The 15,140-nt window shown below is 41.8% G+C and overlaps 1 protein-coding gene across 40 annotated transcripts in view; it reads left to right on the forward strand.

The window, feature by feature from the left end:
- Positions 1-15,140, forward strand: part of LOC118217872 (neurexin-1a-like) — a 310,125-nt gene that overhangs the window by 19,556 nt on the left and 275,429 nt on the right. For 13 of the 40 annotated variants that reach the window (XM_035399988.1, XM_035399994.1, XM_035400000.1 and 10 more), the window contains exons 3-5: positions 6,954-6,971; positions 8,527-8,556; positions 9,784-9,813. The exons of 5 other annotated variants lie outside the window; for them this stretch is intronic. In XM_035399988.1, the coding sequence (XP_035255879.1) occupies positions 6,954-6,971; positions 8,527-8,556; positions 9,784-9,813 (78 nt within the window). Of the gene's footprint in view, positions 1-6,953; positions 6,972-8,526; positions 8,557-9,456; positions 9,469-9,783; positions 9,814-15,140 lie in introns of all 40 variants that reach the window. 22 more of the 40 variants (XM_035399995.1, XM_035400009.1, XM_035400013.1 and 19 more) reach the window with 8 other exon arrangements.

The following is a 15,140-nucleotide window of genomic DNA, read 5'->3' on the forward strand; positions in this document are numbered from 1 at the left end:
ACAAAACGATTGCACGAAGTTGCGTGCACTCTAGGAATGGATCATTCACAATGAGCGCGGGCAAACGCTTTTCACACATCGACTTCCGATGTTTCACATAAAGACAGGACGTGCTTAATTTGGGTGGACCGGAAAGAGGAAAAAAAGAAATTGCAAGGAGCCTACATTAAAAAAAATGTAGTACTGGGATAGATTGCTGTGTAATACAAGTCAATGAATAAATATTGAATTTGATATTGGCTGAATCCCATTCTCATGCCACTGCAGATTAATAGGCTACCGATTTTTAAAGCCACAAATAAAGAACAGAATCACGACTACAAGCCCAATATAGTAAGATTATTTCCCCAGCGCACAATATATTTTGAGTCTCAATTGGAAACGTGTATGATAGTGCATAATGAATCATGAAAAGACAAGACTTAAGGTTTTGCACAACATAATGCATTTCAGTAAATATTTTTGATTGGGTAGCCTATTTGTTTGATCAGTCATCTCCTGCTCCTTCGCCTGCGCGGAGAGATGCGTGACCATTAGCATAACGGGAATGAGCGTGTCTGAGGAATATTATGATTTCTGGGGGAACATGATTCCCTTTCATTTTTGCCTTATCTGTTCTTTCTGGTATTTGATAGAAATAATATAACCTTAGAGTATTGGCCATTGATATGCTTTTTGGAAAAAAAAACAAAAAACAATACCATTGTTAAGAAAATTATGGACATATTCAGCCAACACAGTGTTCTCACAATGTTACTGGAATATGTTATCTGTGTTGTACCATTGCCACTACATGTAATGTTGTACAAATGCTTTGTCTTAGTTAAGGAATGTACATTTTCACTGCACTTTTGGCCTACGCATCTCCAGTTTTGAGACCTACAGTTTGACAACCATAAATGGTAAAAAACTATATGTTGGTCTCATTGTAATCACAATAATTTGCTCTCCAACATGGGCCACGTTTGAATACTTTGACTTAATTCTTTGCATTAATTAAGAATTAAGAATTAATAATCCAGTCATCTCAAATACTATTCTAAATTTTGCTCATTTTCATTTGTTGATTGATATGGTATGAAGTGTACATGTGCCAAAAAAACTTTTTTTTTTTTTTTTACTGTATTGCAAGACTATTACAGGGGCTGATTGAATGTTTGAAAGAACTGGTCACCCGAAATGGTGGATATGTTTATGAAAATTTGTTCTGATTTTCTGATGAATTGCTTTCAATATCTTTTCACCATACTTTGGGGAGGTTGTAATTTTTTCTTACTGACAGGAGAATCCCCCATGGCAGATAGATACTTCTCTAGTCTGCCAATTCTGTGTCCAGTCTGCCAATTCTGTGTCAATTAAATCACCTTGCTTCTCATTACGTCAGTTCTTCTTCTGGCACTTCTTCATGTGATTCTTGTGGTTTCTGCATCTTCTTGAGGCTTTTTGCCGCAAGTCACTCACATTTCCTGCTGAATTGTAGGTCTCAAACGTAGAGTGAAAATAGACTTTTTCCATAATTTTCTTAGTGATGGTTTGTGTATTTTTTTTCTCCGAAGTATATCGATGGTCATTACTCCAATGTTTCATTATGGCTGACAAATATAAGCACGATTACCCTATTTTGGCATGAACTTCTCCAGTCCTCTTCTGGTTCATAAGGACGGTTTTCTACCATTGTTGTGCTGTGATGTGCTTCCTGTATGTAATTCTAGTTTTTAGCTGCGCACCTTTGTAAAAGCCCGTTATGGGAAAGTAAACTTGAACACCTAGGCTCCATACTGGTAAAGACTGGACATTCTGTTCCGTAAGGGCACTTACTGAGTATTGAACAGAGTAGAACCTATTGGATTTGCGGTGCTCCCGGCCTGTTTTCATTCTGATGTAACTGTATGAGGGAGAGTTACCTGTGAGGTAAAATGAAGCTTTGCAGCACTCAGCCACTAGCATGCAGGGGACACGCAGCGTCGAGCCGCGAGGACAAAGGCATCAAGATTATATTTAGCATTAGTTTGACATTAACGTGGGTGGACTAACCGACAAGCCAAGCAAATGGAAGCGATGCCGCGAAAGCCCTTTTTTTTAACAGGGACACAAGCTGTGTGAAAACAAATGTCATTTTGACCCGAACCCCCCCGCCACCGTGCCCACAAAGACCAGACGTTCCGTCAAGCCACTGCCCACGGGCGCTGAGAGAGAGGGAGGGAGGGAGAGAGGGAGGGAGGGAGAGAGAGGGAGAGAGGGGGAGAGAGGGGGAGAGAGGGAGAGGGAGAGGGGGGGAGAGGGAGGGAGAGAGGGAGAGAGGGAGAGAGAGAGATATATGCTGTGTCCCTTTGTAGCTCTGTCTGAAAAGCACAGAGGACTGTGGTGCTGGTCTGGACGTCTCCTCAATACGGGCTGTCAGTTCTGCGGTAATCGGCCTTCCTTCCCTGCCACAGTCCCAGGCTTCAGTCTGCGGGCTGTCAGGGAGAAGTCTCGCTCAGAAAACTGGCTTCCCTAGCCGCGCGGGAGCCCGCCACATTAAACACTACACTGCAAGTCTTATCTTAAGAATTGTTTTTGTCTTGTAATGAGACTTATTAAATCTTATTTTAATTCTCTCAGGTAGAAAATCTATTCTCTTGCGTTAAGTTTTTGCTTGACAAGTGAAATTGTCTTACCCCACTGGCGAATCTTGAAATGTGTCAAACTGCTTCACCTTTTTGGCAATCTTTTTGTCTTATGTAGCACAAAAGTAATATAAATATGATTTTAAGTCTAAATATAGGACTAAAATACTGGTTAAGATTGACCTATTTTTAGTTTTTTGTAGTATAATGTCTAGAGCTTCAAGTTCCGTGTGTGTGTGTATTTTTAATTTTGGCTCCTTCTATACGGTTTCTCAATAGAACTTTTATTGCAGAGGTAGAGCCTCTCTGCTGTAAATACCTGTGAGCCAGCATCTTATAATAGACTGCAGATTAAAATTGATTATCTTGTTTGTGGCCGGTGGACCTCTGTAACATGGCACTGAGCAGCAAGGGTGTGTTCAGGGTGTGTTCAGTATATCGGCCAATGCTGTGCACCCGGTTTATGTTCAGTGCGGAGTCTGCTTAGCGCCGTGACATTCTCATAATCTTGACGTGACATTATAACTGTGTGACATTATAACCATGTCCTTTCATTATCCTAATCTTCTTATCTTGTCCTTTTTTGTGTTGGCATCCTTTATGAGAAAGGCCATACCTAATCATGTATGTTAGAAAGGTATTTTCTGGCATTCTTCATGCCTGAGTCCAGGATCTCTCTGTGCACGCATGCAGTATTCTGGCTGGGTTGGACAGCTTTGTGGTGGTCCTGCAGGTAAATGCAGTTTAGGTGGATGGGTGAAGTATCGCACATGTACTCACTGTAGCGTAGAAGGCATTTGTTTTTCAGCCTTTTCTTGTTTCAGCTCGGTGCCCCTTGTCTCGCTGGCTTATTGAAGTGGCGGACTGAAAGAAATGTGCCAATATCTATGCCCGGTCCTCGAGACCACTCTTCTATGACCGAAGAATGGAGAACTCAGCCATCTGAACCAACTTGTTTACCCCCTGCAGGACTATACTGTAATATACCCCTTGGTGTTGGATGTCAGTTGGCTGTTTTGTGTGTCTCAGTGCACATGGTTAAGTGAAGTTAAGTTCCCCACGTCACCCCAGGGACTTGTTTCCGTAGGATGTGCGCGTTTGTCATGACTTCCTCTATGGCCTGGTTTAAACACATGGCAGTAGGCTGTTTGTAGGATCCTTTGCAGCTGTCAAAGGGTGACTAAGTTCTCGAGGAGCTGTTGCCCATGGGGTAGTTTTACTGTGGTTTATGTTTTTTTGTTTTTTGTTTTTAGTTTTTTTTTAAAGACGCTTTCAAAACAGATTAAGCTGCCTAGCTGGTCACGACTACCAGATTTGCCATAAGAGATGTATGAAAATGATAAGAATTTAAAAAATGAAAATGGAAAATTCAATTAGCCAAACCTTGAATGGAAGATGTTGTGATCATTGTGTGTTTTTCAGGTAAAGAATTATATTTTATTTAGCTTTATAAAAACCGCATTAGCTGAAAAATTCACACTTCTTTGATTCATAGTTATGTAGCTCACATGGATAATTAACACACTGTATAGTAATAACACATATTTAATCACATTTTTGATAGATATATAAGTATTTCAGTTATTTATTTTGTCATTGATAAAGAAATTTAGTGAGGGTTTTAAAGTGCTCTAGGGAATGTAGAATGTTCAAGGCTTTTTCATGATGGTCGAAGACCAAGCCGCCGTCTTCTCTAAGTCGTGAAATCGCATCAGGGAATGGAATTCTGCTTTCCGCTCGTTTTAACTTCCTCATCCCCTCTGACGGCTCGCCACTCGCGGCGGCCTCAGCCGGCTTCGGGACAGAGTGCTTTCATCATTATTACCGTCCTTCTGTGAACAGAGTGCCCTCCTCCTCTGGGTCTGTAGTCTTATTTCCCTCGCTCTGTGTCTTCATGTAAAGGGCCATTGAAACACGTACTTTAAATCATGTTTCCTGGACACACACATACACATGCACAGACACGCACACGAACATGATTTTTGCTTTGTGACACATGGATTAAGTATTATTTTCTCCTATATTGTATTTTGTTCACAAAATGTTTTTGTCTGGTCGTGGTGCATGGTGTCTGATTTGGAGGTCAAGCTGACAGTACTGGTAAGTTCTTGGTCGATACACCATCTGAACTGGGCCAGAAACTAAATCCCAGAGGTAGGAACCCTGTATTTCTAACAGGTCATACTTGTAGGCCATTTGGGTGCCTGTGCATCATGGTGAGAGAGGGCGGAGTTCTTAGGTTGGGGGTGGGGCTGGGAAGCGGGGGGGGGGGGGGGGTGGGGCGGGGGTGTATGGTTGCTGGGGAACGAGCTGGCAGCAGAAGTGATTGGCAGTGAAGGTGTTAAAATGTTTATCTGGGAAATTTCAGTTCACTTTTAATGGATAAACCTGCTTTAATGTAGCCACTTAAAATAACTACTATCCATCTGCTCTCTGACAAGCTATGTGTGATAATGTATACAGACAGCAGGAAGACAAAGACTGGTCTGGGAGAACATGCTAATCATTTACTGCTATAATTTTTTATTTAGGAAATGTATTTTAATACTGCTTCAGTGATGACAATTATAATTACTCATCTATATAGAAAGTTATTTGAATACAATTTAATAGATTTTCTGTGATAAACACGGACACATTTATGTAGTACAATGTGAAGTAACACTTTACAAGAAGGTCACATGAATTGACATTAACTAATGTAGTTGTTAATATGAATTAATGATATACAAATACATTAAGCATGAAATCTAGTTAGTAGTTAACAAACATTGTTTGTTAATGTAAAAGCTAATGTATTAGTTACATGATTGTTTACATACAATAAACATATAATTAGTTAACCATTTGCAAATAAATGAACTGTTTTTTAATCTCAATATGAACTAGCATTCGCTAATGTTGTTAACATGAATTAATGATGTACATCAACAAAGTTGTATAGATTAACTTTTCAGTAGTTGCTAGTTAACAAATACTACATTAGTTAATGCCAATTCATGCGACCTTATTGTAAAGTGTTAGCCAATGTGAATACTGTTAAAAAGGACAAAAAGCTTTGACTCAAAAAACAAAATGTCAAAAATACAACCTTTAAAATAAAATGACGCTAACTGTTGACTGACCAATATTTTGTTCTTTCTTTAAGAAGGTTTGTGTTGCACCATTTCACTCACATCTGCATGTTGTGTACATCCTCACCCCCCCCCCCCCCCCCCCATGTCTGTGTAACTGGAGGGTTGATATTGATATCACTTTCACCAAAGCATCAGGGTTTCTTGCCGTCCCAAGGCATCACGTACACGTCCTGGGGACATTCCTTCCACACCGCTACCGGTCTGATCTCCGCCATTCATATTCAGTCTTGGCAGCATTGCGCTGGACGTTAATTATGCACAAATAGACGCCCTGTCACGACAGGACATCGCGATCCGTCGCAATAGTCTTACCGCGACCTGGTGGAAGCCACCGCTCGCTCTCCACCGCCAGTTCATGTCCTGGCGCTCCAGCTCACAGTGTTGTTTTCTCAAAATCCACTTTGACGCTTCAACAAAAAAGCATGAAATATGCTTGAGATGGTCCTGTGGCCCATTTATTCTACTGTGAAAAGGAATAATACACACGAGAGAATATGTGTCGTGTTTATAAAAAATGAATGTCGGTGGACTGAAAGGACTCGGTCCCGCTGCGCTTCTAATTTTAGCAGCGCGGGAGTTGATGGTGCAGATTGTCTGACGTCACGTCGGCCTTGCTTCGTTGTGCTTCACTGGCGGTTTGCATAAATGCCATTTCTGGGGACGGAACACCGTCCTCCATCGCATACCACACATCACAATATCCCTCTCACTGTCCTCTTTTCTCTCTCCTGCATGAGATCTGTGGTCCATCTTCAATTGCCATTGTGTAGTTTTTGCCATTCGATGAACAGAATCACTTTTTCTTTTGACACAGCTGCAGTTCATGAGACTCTTTAGTGTGCCCTCTTTCGCAGCAAACTCAAATGCAGCATTTTGAGTGCAACTGGAACACTCGCCCGTAATTAGCATGGATTTTTAATGAAACAAAATGCAAAGGAGTAATCGGGCCTCTTGTTAGTCAGTGAGGCTGAGCTAGAGTTACAGGTTGAGATCAGAGGTGAACATTGAGGAACATTTGAGACAGTCATTGCTGATGGTCATCGCTGCCCCTCCAGCAATGTATTCCTCCCCCCTGTAGGGGGCGACAAAAAAGCACTTGCATGTGATGTTTAATGCCTTGCATGATAACGACATGCAACGGCTCGTTCCAGTCTGCATGCGGCTTAATAAATGTCTTCCTTTCTTTCTCCTTGCCCGTCCGTGCTTTCAGAAGACAAGTATGTTCAAGGTAGGTATAACTTGTTTTATTCATATCTTAATTTAAAAAAAATAAATAAACTGAAGTTTATAATTTGCTGGTGTCTTGAAGTGTTGATGCTGCTCTTAACACGGTAAGTGAAGTTTGTATTACTGTAAGGCCATTTTGATGGATATAATGGCCTTTGTTGTCAAACGGGATGTCGAAGGATGTGGTAAATAGCTGGTAAATTGAGAGATTTGATCCCTTTTTTTATTTTAATTTTGGTTTATTTTTAAAGCAAATGCCACAGGGAATTGTATTGACATGCTCCACTAAGTTTAAGCAGGTTAGCCTGATCATGACAATCCAAAAAAGTTGCAGAGAAAGACAAGAGGAAGAGTCTGTTTGTCTCACCTATAATTTTATAATAAGTCAATCATGAAGGTTTAGTGGTATGCTAGATACTGTGCTAATAGTCATAGCCTTTCCTTATCAGCTGCACACTTATGCAACTTTGCACAGCAGTGTAAAAATAGCCTTGTGCTGCCATTTTAAGCTTGCGTGTGGTAGTTCGCCCTAATGGAACTCTCCCACAGGTTAATGCATGCAGATGAAAACCAAGAAATTACTGCAATTTTCACAATAGTTGTCTTTGTTCCAGTAATAAGTATGGTTGACACAGGTGACAGAGTGTTTAAGGACCCCCATGGCTTTAAAAATGTGTTATTTACCGCAGGTTGTGCCCCAGACAGCTAAAGTATATGCAACATTGTATTTTCATTGATTCCAGTTATATTATTATTTCATGAGAAATGGCTCAGCGCTTTGTGGAATTAATGGAAAAAAAGGGTGGTGGTGGCAGCTGTTGAAAACAGTGAGTCCTGTTGGCCCTTAGTTTCAAAGAAGGCTTTTGGCTGTAAGAACAGTTAAAATACCATGTTTTTTACATGAATGAACCCCAGCCTGTTTATAGAGAAAGGTGTTTAAGGTTATTGAAATATGTTTATTAAACAGCCGATAATTAATTTCTTACTGAATGGATGAAAGTTTCTTTTATTTATTTATTTATTTTTATTTTTTTTCTTCCCATTTTAAGCTTTGATGAGGGGAAAATGATCAGACCCTGCCCATCTGTGTGACAACGTAAAAACAACGTAACCAAAAATACATGCTCATTAAGATTACGAGTCCAATATTCATGTTTTAGTTTGTTTCCCCCCTTTTTTTTCTTTGCTGTGTAAATATGGCATCAGACTATTGGGTGGGTGAGGCGGGAGGCTGGGTTGAGGTGGTAAGACTGGGACATGTTGGAGCCCTAAAGGGATTTCCTCCCCCCGTTTCTGAGATATTTTGTCTCTTAACGTAAGTCGAAGCATTGCAACCACTCGGTTGAGAAAATGCTTGTTTCCGGAAACCTCCCAGATCCCTGTCTTCTACCCCTTTCCCTACTCTCCTTCCTTCCTCTCCTGGCCCCCAGCCCCCCCCCACCCCCCCCCCCCAGTGCTACAGGCATCCGCAGTGAAAGGGATGTCTGTACCTCAGTGTGACAGCCTTCCCATGATCCCTTGTTCTTTGCTGACTGTGCTCTTGTTTCCCTTTTAAGGTCTTGCGCACCTGATGATGGGCGACCAAGGTATGGGTTCTGCTCCTTTTCCACTCTCTGCCTCCATTGTTTCCCTCTCCTCCCCCCTCACCCCTCCACCCCGGCCCGCCTGCTGAAAGTAGTCGCTCCTCACGTTCTTTCTCACGGCTGGGAACTCGCAGGCCCGAGGCTTTCAGATAGGGCTGCTTTTGGGGCTTGGTGTTCTCAGTTGGTTTTGTTGCTGATCACTGCCTTGTCCTGTTATTATGATCATTATACTTTTTTTTTTTTGTTTTGTTTTGTTTTGAAAGATTTTACCTCCCATCCTCCAAAAGATTTTTTTTGTTCTTTTGTTTTCTCTTGCTCCACCTATTTGATTTGTTCCACCAGACTGTCTAGCATTAACACACTGGTTCATTTCTAACAGGCTGGTCAGCAAAAAAGAGGTCTGCCATTAATTTGATGTATTATGTGCTTATCTGTTCATCTGTGTTTTTTTTTCGGTTTTATAAATTAAATATTCTGGCCAAAGCATGACTGTTTTAGAAAGTGGAATAAGAAAATGTAAACAGGATTCTGTATTTTGGCTGCTGGAATGCCCCTCAGACATACACCAGGCTGCCTTAGCCCCCCCCCCCCACCAAACTGCCCCCACCCCCTCTCCCCCCAATAGCTGTCATCCTTGTGTCATCTGGGCCTAGCATGTATCCCAGCATGCGGCAGGACAGGAAGTCCCCTAACACACTCATGTCACCCCGCCACAAACGCACTCTTTTGTGCCCATCCTTCCTCACCACCCTTCACACCTTCTCTGTGCTCTTTTACGTCTTTCTGTTCTGTTCCTGCATTTTACACCTGGCCATGACTCTTATGGATGTCTTTTTCCTCTCCTTTATTTTCCTTCTGTCTGGAAAACGCTTTCTTCATGGAATCATTTCATCAATTTCATAGGTAAAAGTAAAGGTACTCCACGTTTTTATATATCTACCTCAGTATTCACATGTTAACTGTTGAGAGCTGCTTATGTGTGTGGACGTGTGTCTGTGGCCTTATATATGTGTGTATGTCTTTGAATATATATAAAGCCGCAGGGTGTGTTTGATGGATGTGCGTACGTGTGCGTGTGCTGAAAATGGTTGTGCTCTGAGAAGAGGGAGGTAAGTACTGCTTTACTTCAGCCTCTCACTTTTGAAAAATGGAGTGGGAACGTTTTTCTTTTTGCTCGATGCATGAAATCATAAATGACACTTGAAATGGGGATTGTCTCTTCCACGGCAGGCGCGCACCCCCGCATTGCTTCAGCCACCGGTAAACCGCTCTTCTTTTATCTTCTTTAACGTCACCAGAGCGTCGGGTGGGGGAGGGAGAGCTGCTTCTGAGCTCCATATTGGGTTTTTCATCCTGTTCTGGCTTGCTCTGCACCACTGGGGTGGGGGGGTGGGGGGGTGGGGGGGTGGTAAGTGGTCCACAGAACCTCTTCATTTGACTCTTCTCCCCATTGGGTAAATGGGACAGGGGGGTGGACTCTGATGTGGGGGTGGGGCGGTGGCAATTATGCTGTACAGTGGCACAGAGCTTGCCTCACTGATAGCTTTGTAACCAGTGTCACAGGAAACTAGGTGTTTGAAAAAGTTTGAAAAGGCATTGGGGGCAGAGTCAAATGATATGGAAATGAAGCTTATGTGAAGACAATGTTTTTTTTCTTTTGTCATTTTCTGAATTGCCTTTGGAAAACTTGAATTGTCTGCAATGATATTTAGACACTGAGGAAATTCTGAGTAGGTGTAAACACTCTTACAATAAGTGGTCTCATATTTTTTAGAATGACATCAAATGTTTCCAATTTAAAATATGACAAAACGAGACCTATCTGTGAAATTCAAGTATTCCATTTTCATTGCAATAAATTGCTTCAGTTGATATTCTGCAAATTGTGTGAAGGCTGTGAATGACTTGTCTCTCTAAATAGCCCTGATTTATTAATATTTAATATGGTTTGGTATCTAAATCAGCTTGCGTCTTGTTATCAAGGTAAGGATGTCACGCTGTGTCGCTCTTGAAAATTTGATACCATTTCCCACATTTATTTCCTACTCACAAAAAAAAATCCATCAATCGTTTTTAGGACAAGTTTATAGCTTTGCTGCCATGTGAATTTCAGTGTGTGTCTCATGCAAATGGATCAAGACCGTCCCAGGTAAGGTTTCAGAAACCTCAGAATATAGAATATATGGAATATGTATATAAATAATTTTTAATTAACTGGCTTTTGCTGATAGCTAGTTTTTTTTAAAACATACTGCTAAACCTCTTACCCTATGCATGCATGTTTGCCAGTTTAAGATGACCGCCACAGTTGCATTGACATTACTGCTATTTTCAAAACTGGATCATTATAAACAAATGTAGTGCATGCATATTTGTGTGAAAATGCATTTTTTAAATCATATGGATGTGGGGTGAAGTCCAGATGGCTATGCTGGAGGTAGGTGCTCTCTCTCTTTCTCTTTCTGTGACATTGCTGCTTCTATCGAATGTCCGATGGTAGGCTGAGAAACCCTATGGTTGCGAGGGTGTCTCTGTCACTGATTATGGACAGAGCAGTTACAGCTAGACCTTTCTTTAATCTGTACTGTTCGAGTTTTTTTGATTGATTTATCCAAGACTTCATCTTTGTCTGTAAAAGCGAATGGAATAGTGCATGTGGAGGTTGATTACTCTTGGGAGGAACTTATGGGACTTGATCTCATTCTGAGAACAGAACATGATTGCTGAATATGGTTTCATTTGGTGTGGTAAACATTTTAAATTACATAATAATAACAACAATAATAATAATAACTGTAGTGGTCATAAGTGACTTGGCTATATGATAAAATACTATAAATATCGATTTATTTGATTTATTATTATTATTATTATTATTATTATTATTATTATTATTATTATTATATGTATTTGATCGTATAGCTAAAAGTCACTGCTATGACAATTGGGGGTTTACAGGGGCACCTCAGTCTCCTCCACCCCATTTAGGATGCCTAATAGTAATTTTGGCAGCATGATGCGTGCAGTAAATATTGTTTGTGCTTCAGAAAGAGTTTTCAGATAAACATGGATGCTTTTTGTGCCGCGAGAAGTTCGTAGTCTGGCCCGTATCCGTAGTAGGAGCTGTGATTCATGGGGCCCAGAAGTGCTTTCTCGATGTGCAGCTGTGCATGAGTCACTGGACCACGCTGTTGCTGTTATTGTCAGGGGCCACCTAGGGCTGCTCCCCTGAAAAATATCACTGCTTTGGAACAGAATGCCGGTGTTCCGCCAGAAAAGCTTTTCCCGTTCTCTTGCCTCGGCGACGATGTCACCGGGTCTCATTAATCAGGGGACGGAAGGGCAAACAGGTTAAATGTGCACCCTGAGTGGTTTTGCTCCCCCTGTTGGTCGGGTGTATTATTAAATTTTCAGTAATCTCTCTCACTGCCATCATCCAGGTTTAGTTCATGCAAGTTTGTATAATCCCTGCCATCGTCAGCTGCTAGGAAGATGTACATTTTGAGCATTATTTAATGGGGCTCTAATGGATGAGCACAAAAAAAAAAAAACAATCAAAATATAACTCCTCTGAATTCAAGTAGGGTATTGCAGTTTATAATGATATCTTGCCCTTCACGTTATTTAGCCCTTCAGAACAACTAGAATTGTTGCATTTCTTGTGCCAAATACGCTTTTTTGAGATAAAAATACAAGTGTAACAAATATCATAGGAAGCTATGATTGTACCACTCTGCCATTGTTTCCTCCTCTTCATGCTGTTGTCTTGGCTGCTTTTTCTGTCGGTGGGGAATATTCTTGCATATATATTTAACTGCAACAGGGAGACTTTGTTAATTAAAATCTCTCACTTTTGTTTGTAGCCCCATAAATTAACCTCGATAGCGGTTTACTGGATTTTTATTGGGAAAGACTGCAGTCATGCAACGGGGAGAGCCTGTTTACTACAAGGCTTTAGGGTAGCCTGTTGTGTGAAAGTTGTATAATGTTAAAAAAAGAAAAAGGATATAATCATTGTTTCGCAGGTGTACATATCCAGAGACTGGTTGAAGTGAATCGATGCAAAATCAAATATTTTACGTTTTATGCATATTTTAAAAAATGTTCATCAATCCACATTATTCAAGTTTATAGCTGAAATTGTTTGATTTGGTAATTATTGTTTGTAAGAAATGGCAGTCAGTTGTAATTTTAACGAGGCTAATGTGCTTTCCTGAATTAGCTGCATGAAACATTGTTTTCTCAGTAGTGGAACATTAGTAACATAGCCAGTTATTATTGCACACAGCTCTGAAAGTACCTCACTTCCATCAGGAATTTAATAACTATGTATAAATCGTTATTGCTCAGGCAGTTAACTATAAAATCACACCCTGGCTCTGTGAGTCTTCGGTGAATTTCAAACGCGGCTTCCCCCATTCAAATTCTAAAATAAAATCGGTTACCAAATTAGCAATCTGTAAACCAATCCCCTGATAGCAAACATGTGAAAGCTGTTGTTGGAACTAAAGGGAGGGAGAGAACAGGTTTTGGCTGCGACACTCTCTTTTGGCCTGTCTCGCCCTTCTCTCTCCCCAGACCTATCTGTGCCGCTCCATGGACACGTATGGATTTTGATTCAGTTTGACTGCATGTAAAATAAAGTCTTGCACAGAAAACGCAGAACTGCGTTTTTTTTTTTTTTTTTTCATACAGTAACTGCCAAAATTGCCTTTCCGGGGGGAAGCAGAAGGGAGGCTGGAAGGGGCAGCGGAGCGCTGACTTGGCAAAAGCGGTAAAACAGCACGCTGATCTAATTCTGAGCACGGCTCCGTCTGTCCCCCGCCTCCTGCTCCCACCGAAATGGCTTTAGTGTCACTGCAGAGAGGCACCGAATCCTGGCCTCTGAGCGCCGGCTCTCCCATCGTCTCTGATCAGCTCATAAGCACGTCCAACTGCCATCAGGGTTCCTTACTTTATTTAGTTATATCGCACGATTTAAAATGAAAATGAAAATTCACATTACATGAAAATGTATAGTTAATGCTGAATTATATACAGACAATGAACTGTATTACACAAAGATGGAAAGGGTTGTTTAAAGGACCTGTTTATGTCCAAAAGCAATGAATGCTATATACTACAATAGGTAATGTGATTTATAGGTGCTGTTTACTGTATGTAACCAAAACCCAGTTTGCTACACAGTGTAATTCTATGACACTAACCATATTTCAGAGTCATGTTTTAAGTATATTGTCCTTGCATTTGAACATTCACATGGAGTGTGCATCCTCGGCGATTCTCGTTCAGAATTGGCTCCTTTGTCGGTGACAGCTCTGTGCCTGCTCCCCCGGGGGTGATGTTTTTTTTATTTTAGTGCCGGCGTTATGATCATCGATGAGGACATAAGTGCCTCGGCGCAGGCTGGCGTCATTAGGGAGGCGGGTTCGCCCGCCGTCGGATCCGCGTCGCCGTCGTCTGAGCGCCTCGCCGGGAAGCGGAGCCAAACGGCCGCAGTTAATTAATTGTCGTTAGCGCGCTTATTAGTCGCATTGTTATTGCAGGTCGCCCCGGTCCCCTCCTCCTCTCCGCGAGCCGGAGTGTTTCCTAACGTCGCTGCTCTGATGCGGCGGGTTTTTATCCTGAGTGTAAAGCTAGCCTGTGGCATTACCAATGTTTAAAAAAAAAAAAAAAAAAAAACCTTGGCTTGCGTGTTGGACTACACTCTTGTGCGCACGTGTGCACATGTGCACTCTTTTTCCATCTCGGGCTGAGTTGTGTAAACTCTCGTTGCCGCTCTGGGTTGTGAGGCGCTCTGCAGAGGATAAGCCGTGATGCCGTCAGCGCGCACGGGACCGCTGTGTTTAATTTCTGCCGCTGCAGCAGCACGCGCGGTGCGCAGCTTAAAAGTGCCCCCGGGCAACGCGGCGCACGGCTTACAGGTGGACCCGCGCTTTCTCTAAATTACACTTCCTTTCACAATAATTGCTTTTTCCCTCCCGTTCTGAGCGGGAATGGCATCTCTTTAATTATTCCCAGAAAATCCGTGAGGATTGGGAAGAGGAGCTCACGTCTGCCTTACACCGGCCACGCCGATTTTAATTCCGGCTAATTCATACATTTAATTAATTAATTAATTTATTTATTTAAAATAAGCGCTGGGCTTTGAGTCTTCGCGGTGGGCTGTTCCAGTCTGCTTCCTCTGGATCCGTGTTGCCTGTCATGTGTTTGGGCGAAGGCTGTGTTTGCGCAAAATCCCCTTAGGGTCTTTACCCCAGCACACCTCTTTGTCCTTTTTATACCCTTGGCCATAAATTGCCTTCATAATAAAAGCATAGTGTACCTTGTCAATCAATAGAGTATTTAAAGGACAATTATGGAGTTGGCTTCAGTGTGGTCGTCTCGTTTTATGTGCCTGGATAAACAAACCGGGGCCCGAATTAAATTACAGCCACGAGTCTCGGGTGTGACGATCGCTGTCAAACCTCGCTTGAGAATCTGGGCAGCGTTTGTCAAACACGAATTCTGGACCTAGAGCAAACTGCTGAGTTAAATAGCATGAATGAACCAGAGGCCTGTAGTATAATAGCACAGAGCCTGTGCTG

The sequence above is a fragment of the Anguilla anguilla genome, chromosome 18 (assembly GCF_013347855.1).
Source record: "Anguilla anguilla isolate fAngAng1 chromosome 18, fAngAng1.pri, whole genome shotgun sequence".
Taxonomy (NCBI): domain Eukaryota; kingdom Metazoa; phylum Chordata; class Actinopteri; order Anguilliformes; family Anguillidae; genus Anguilla; species Anguilla anguilla.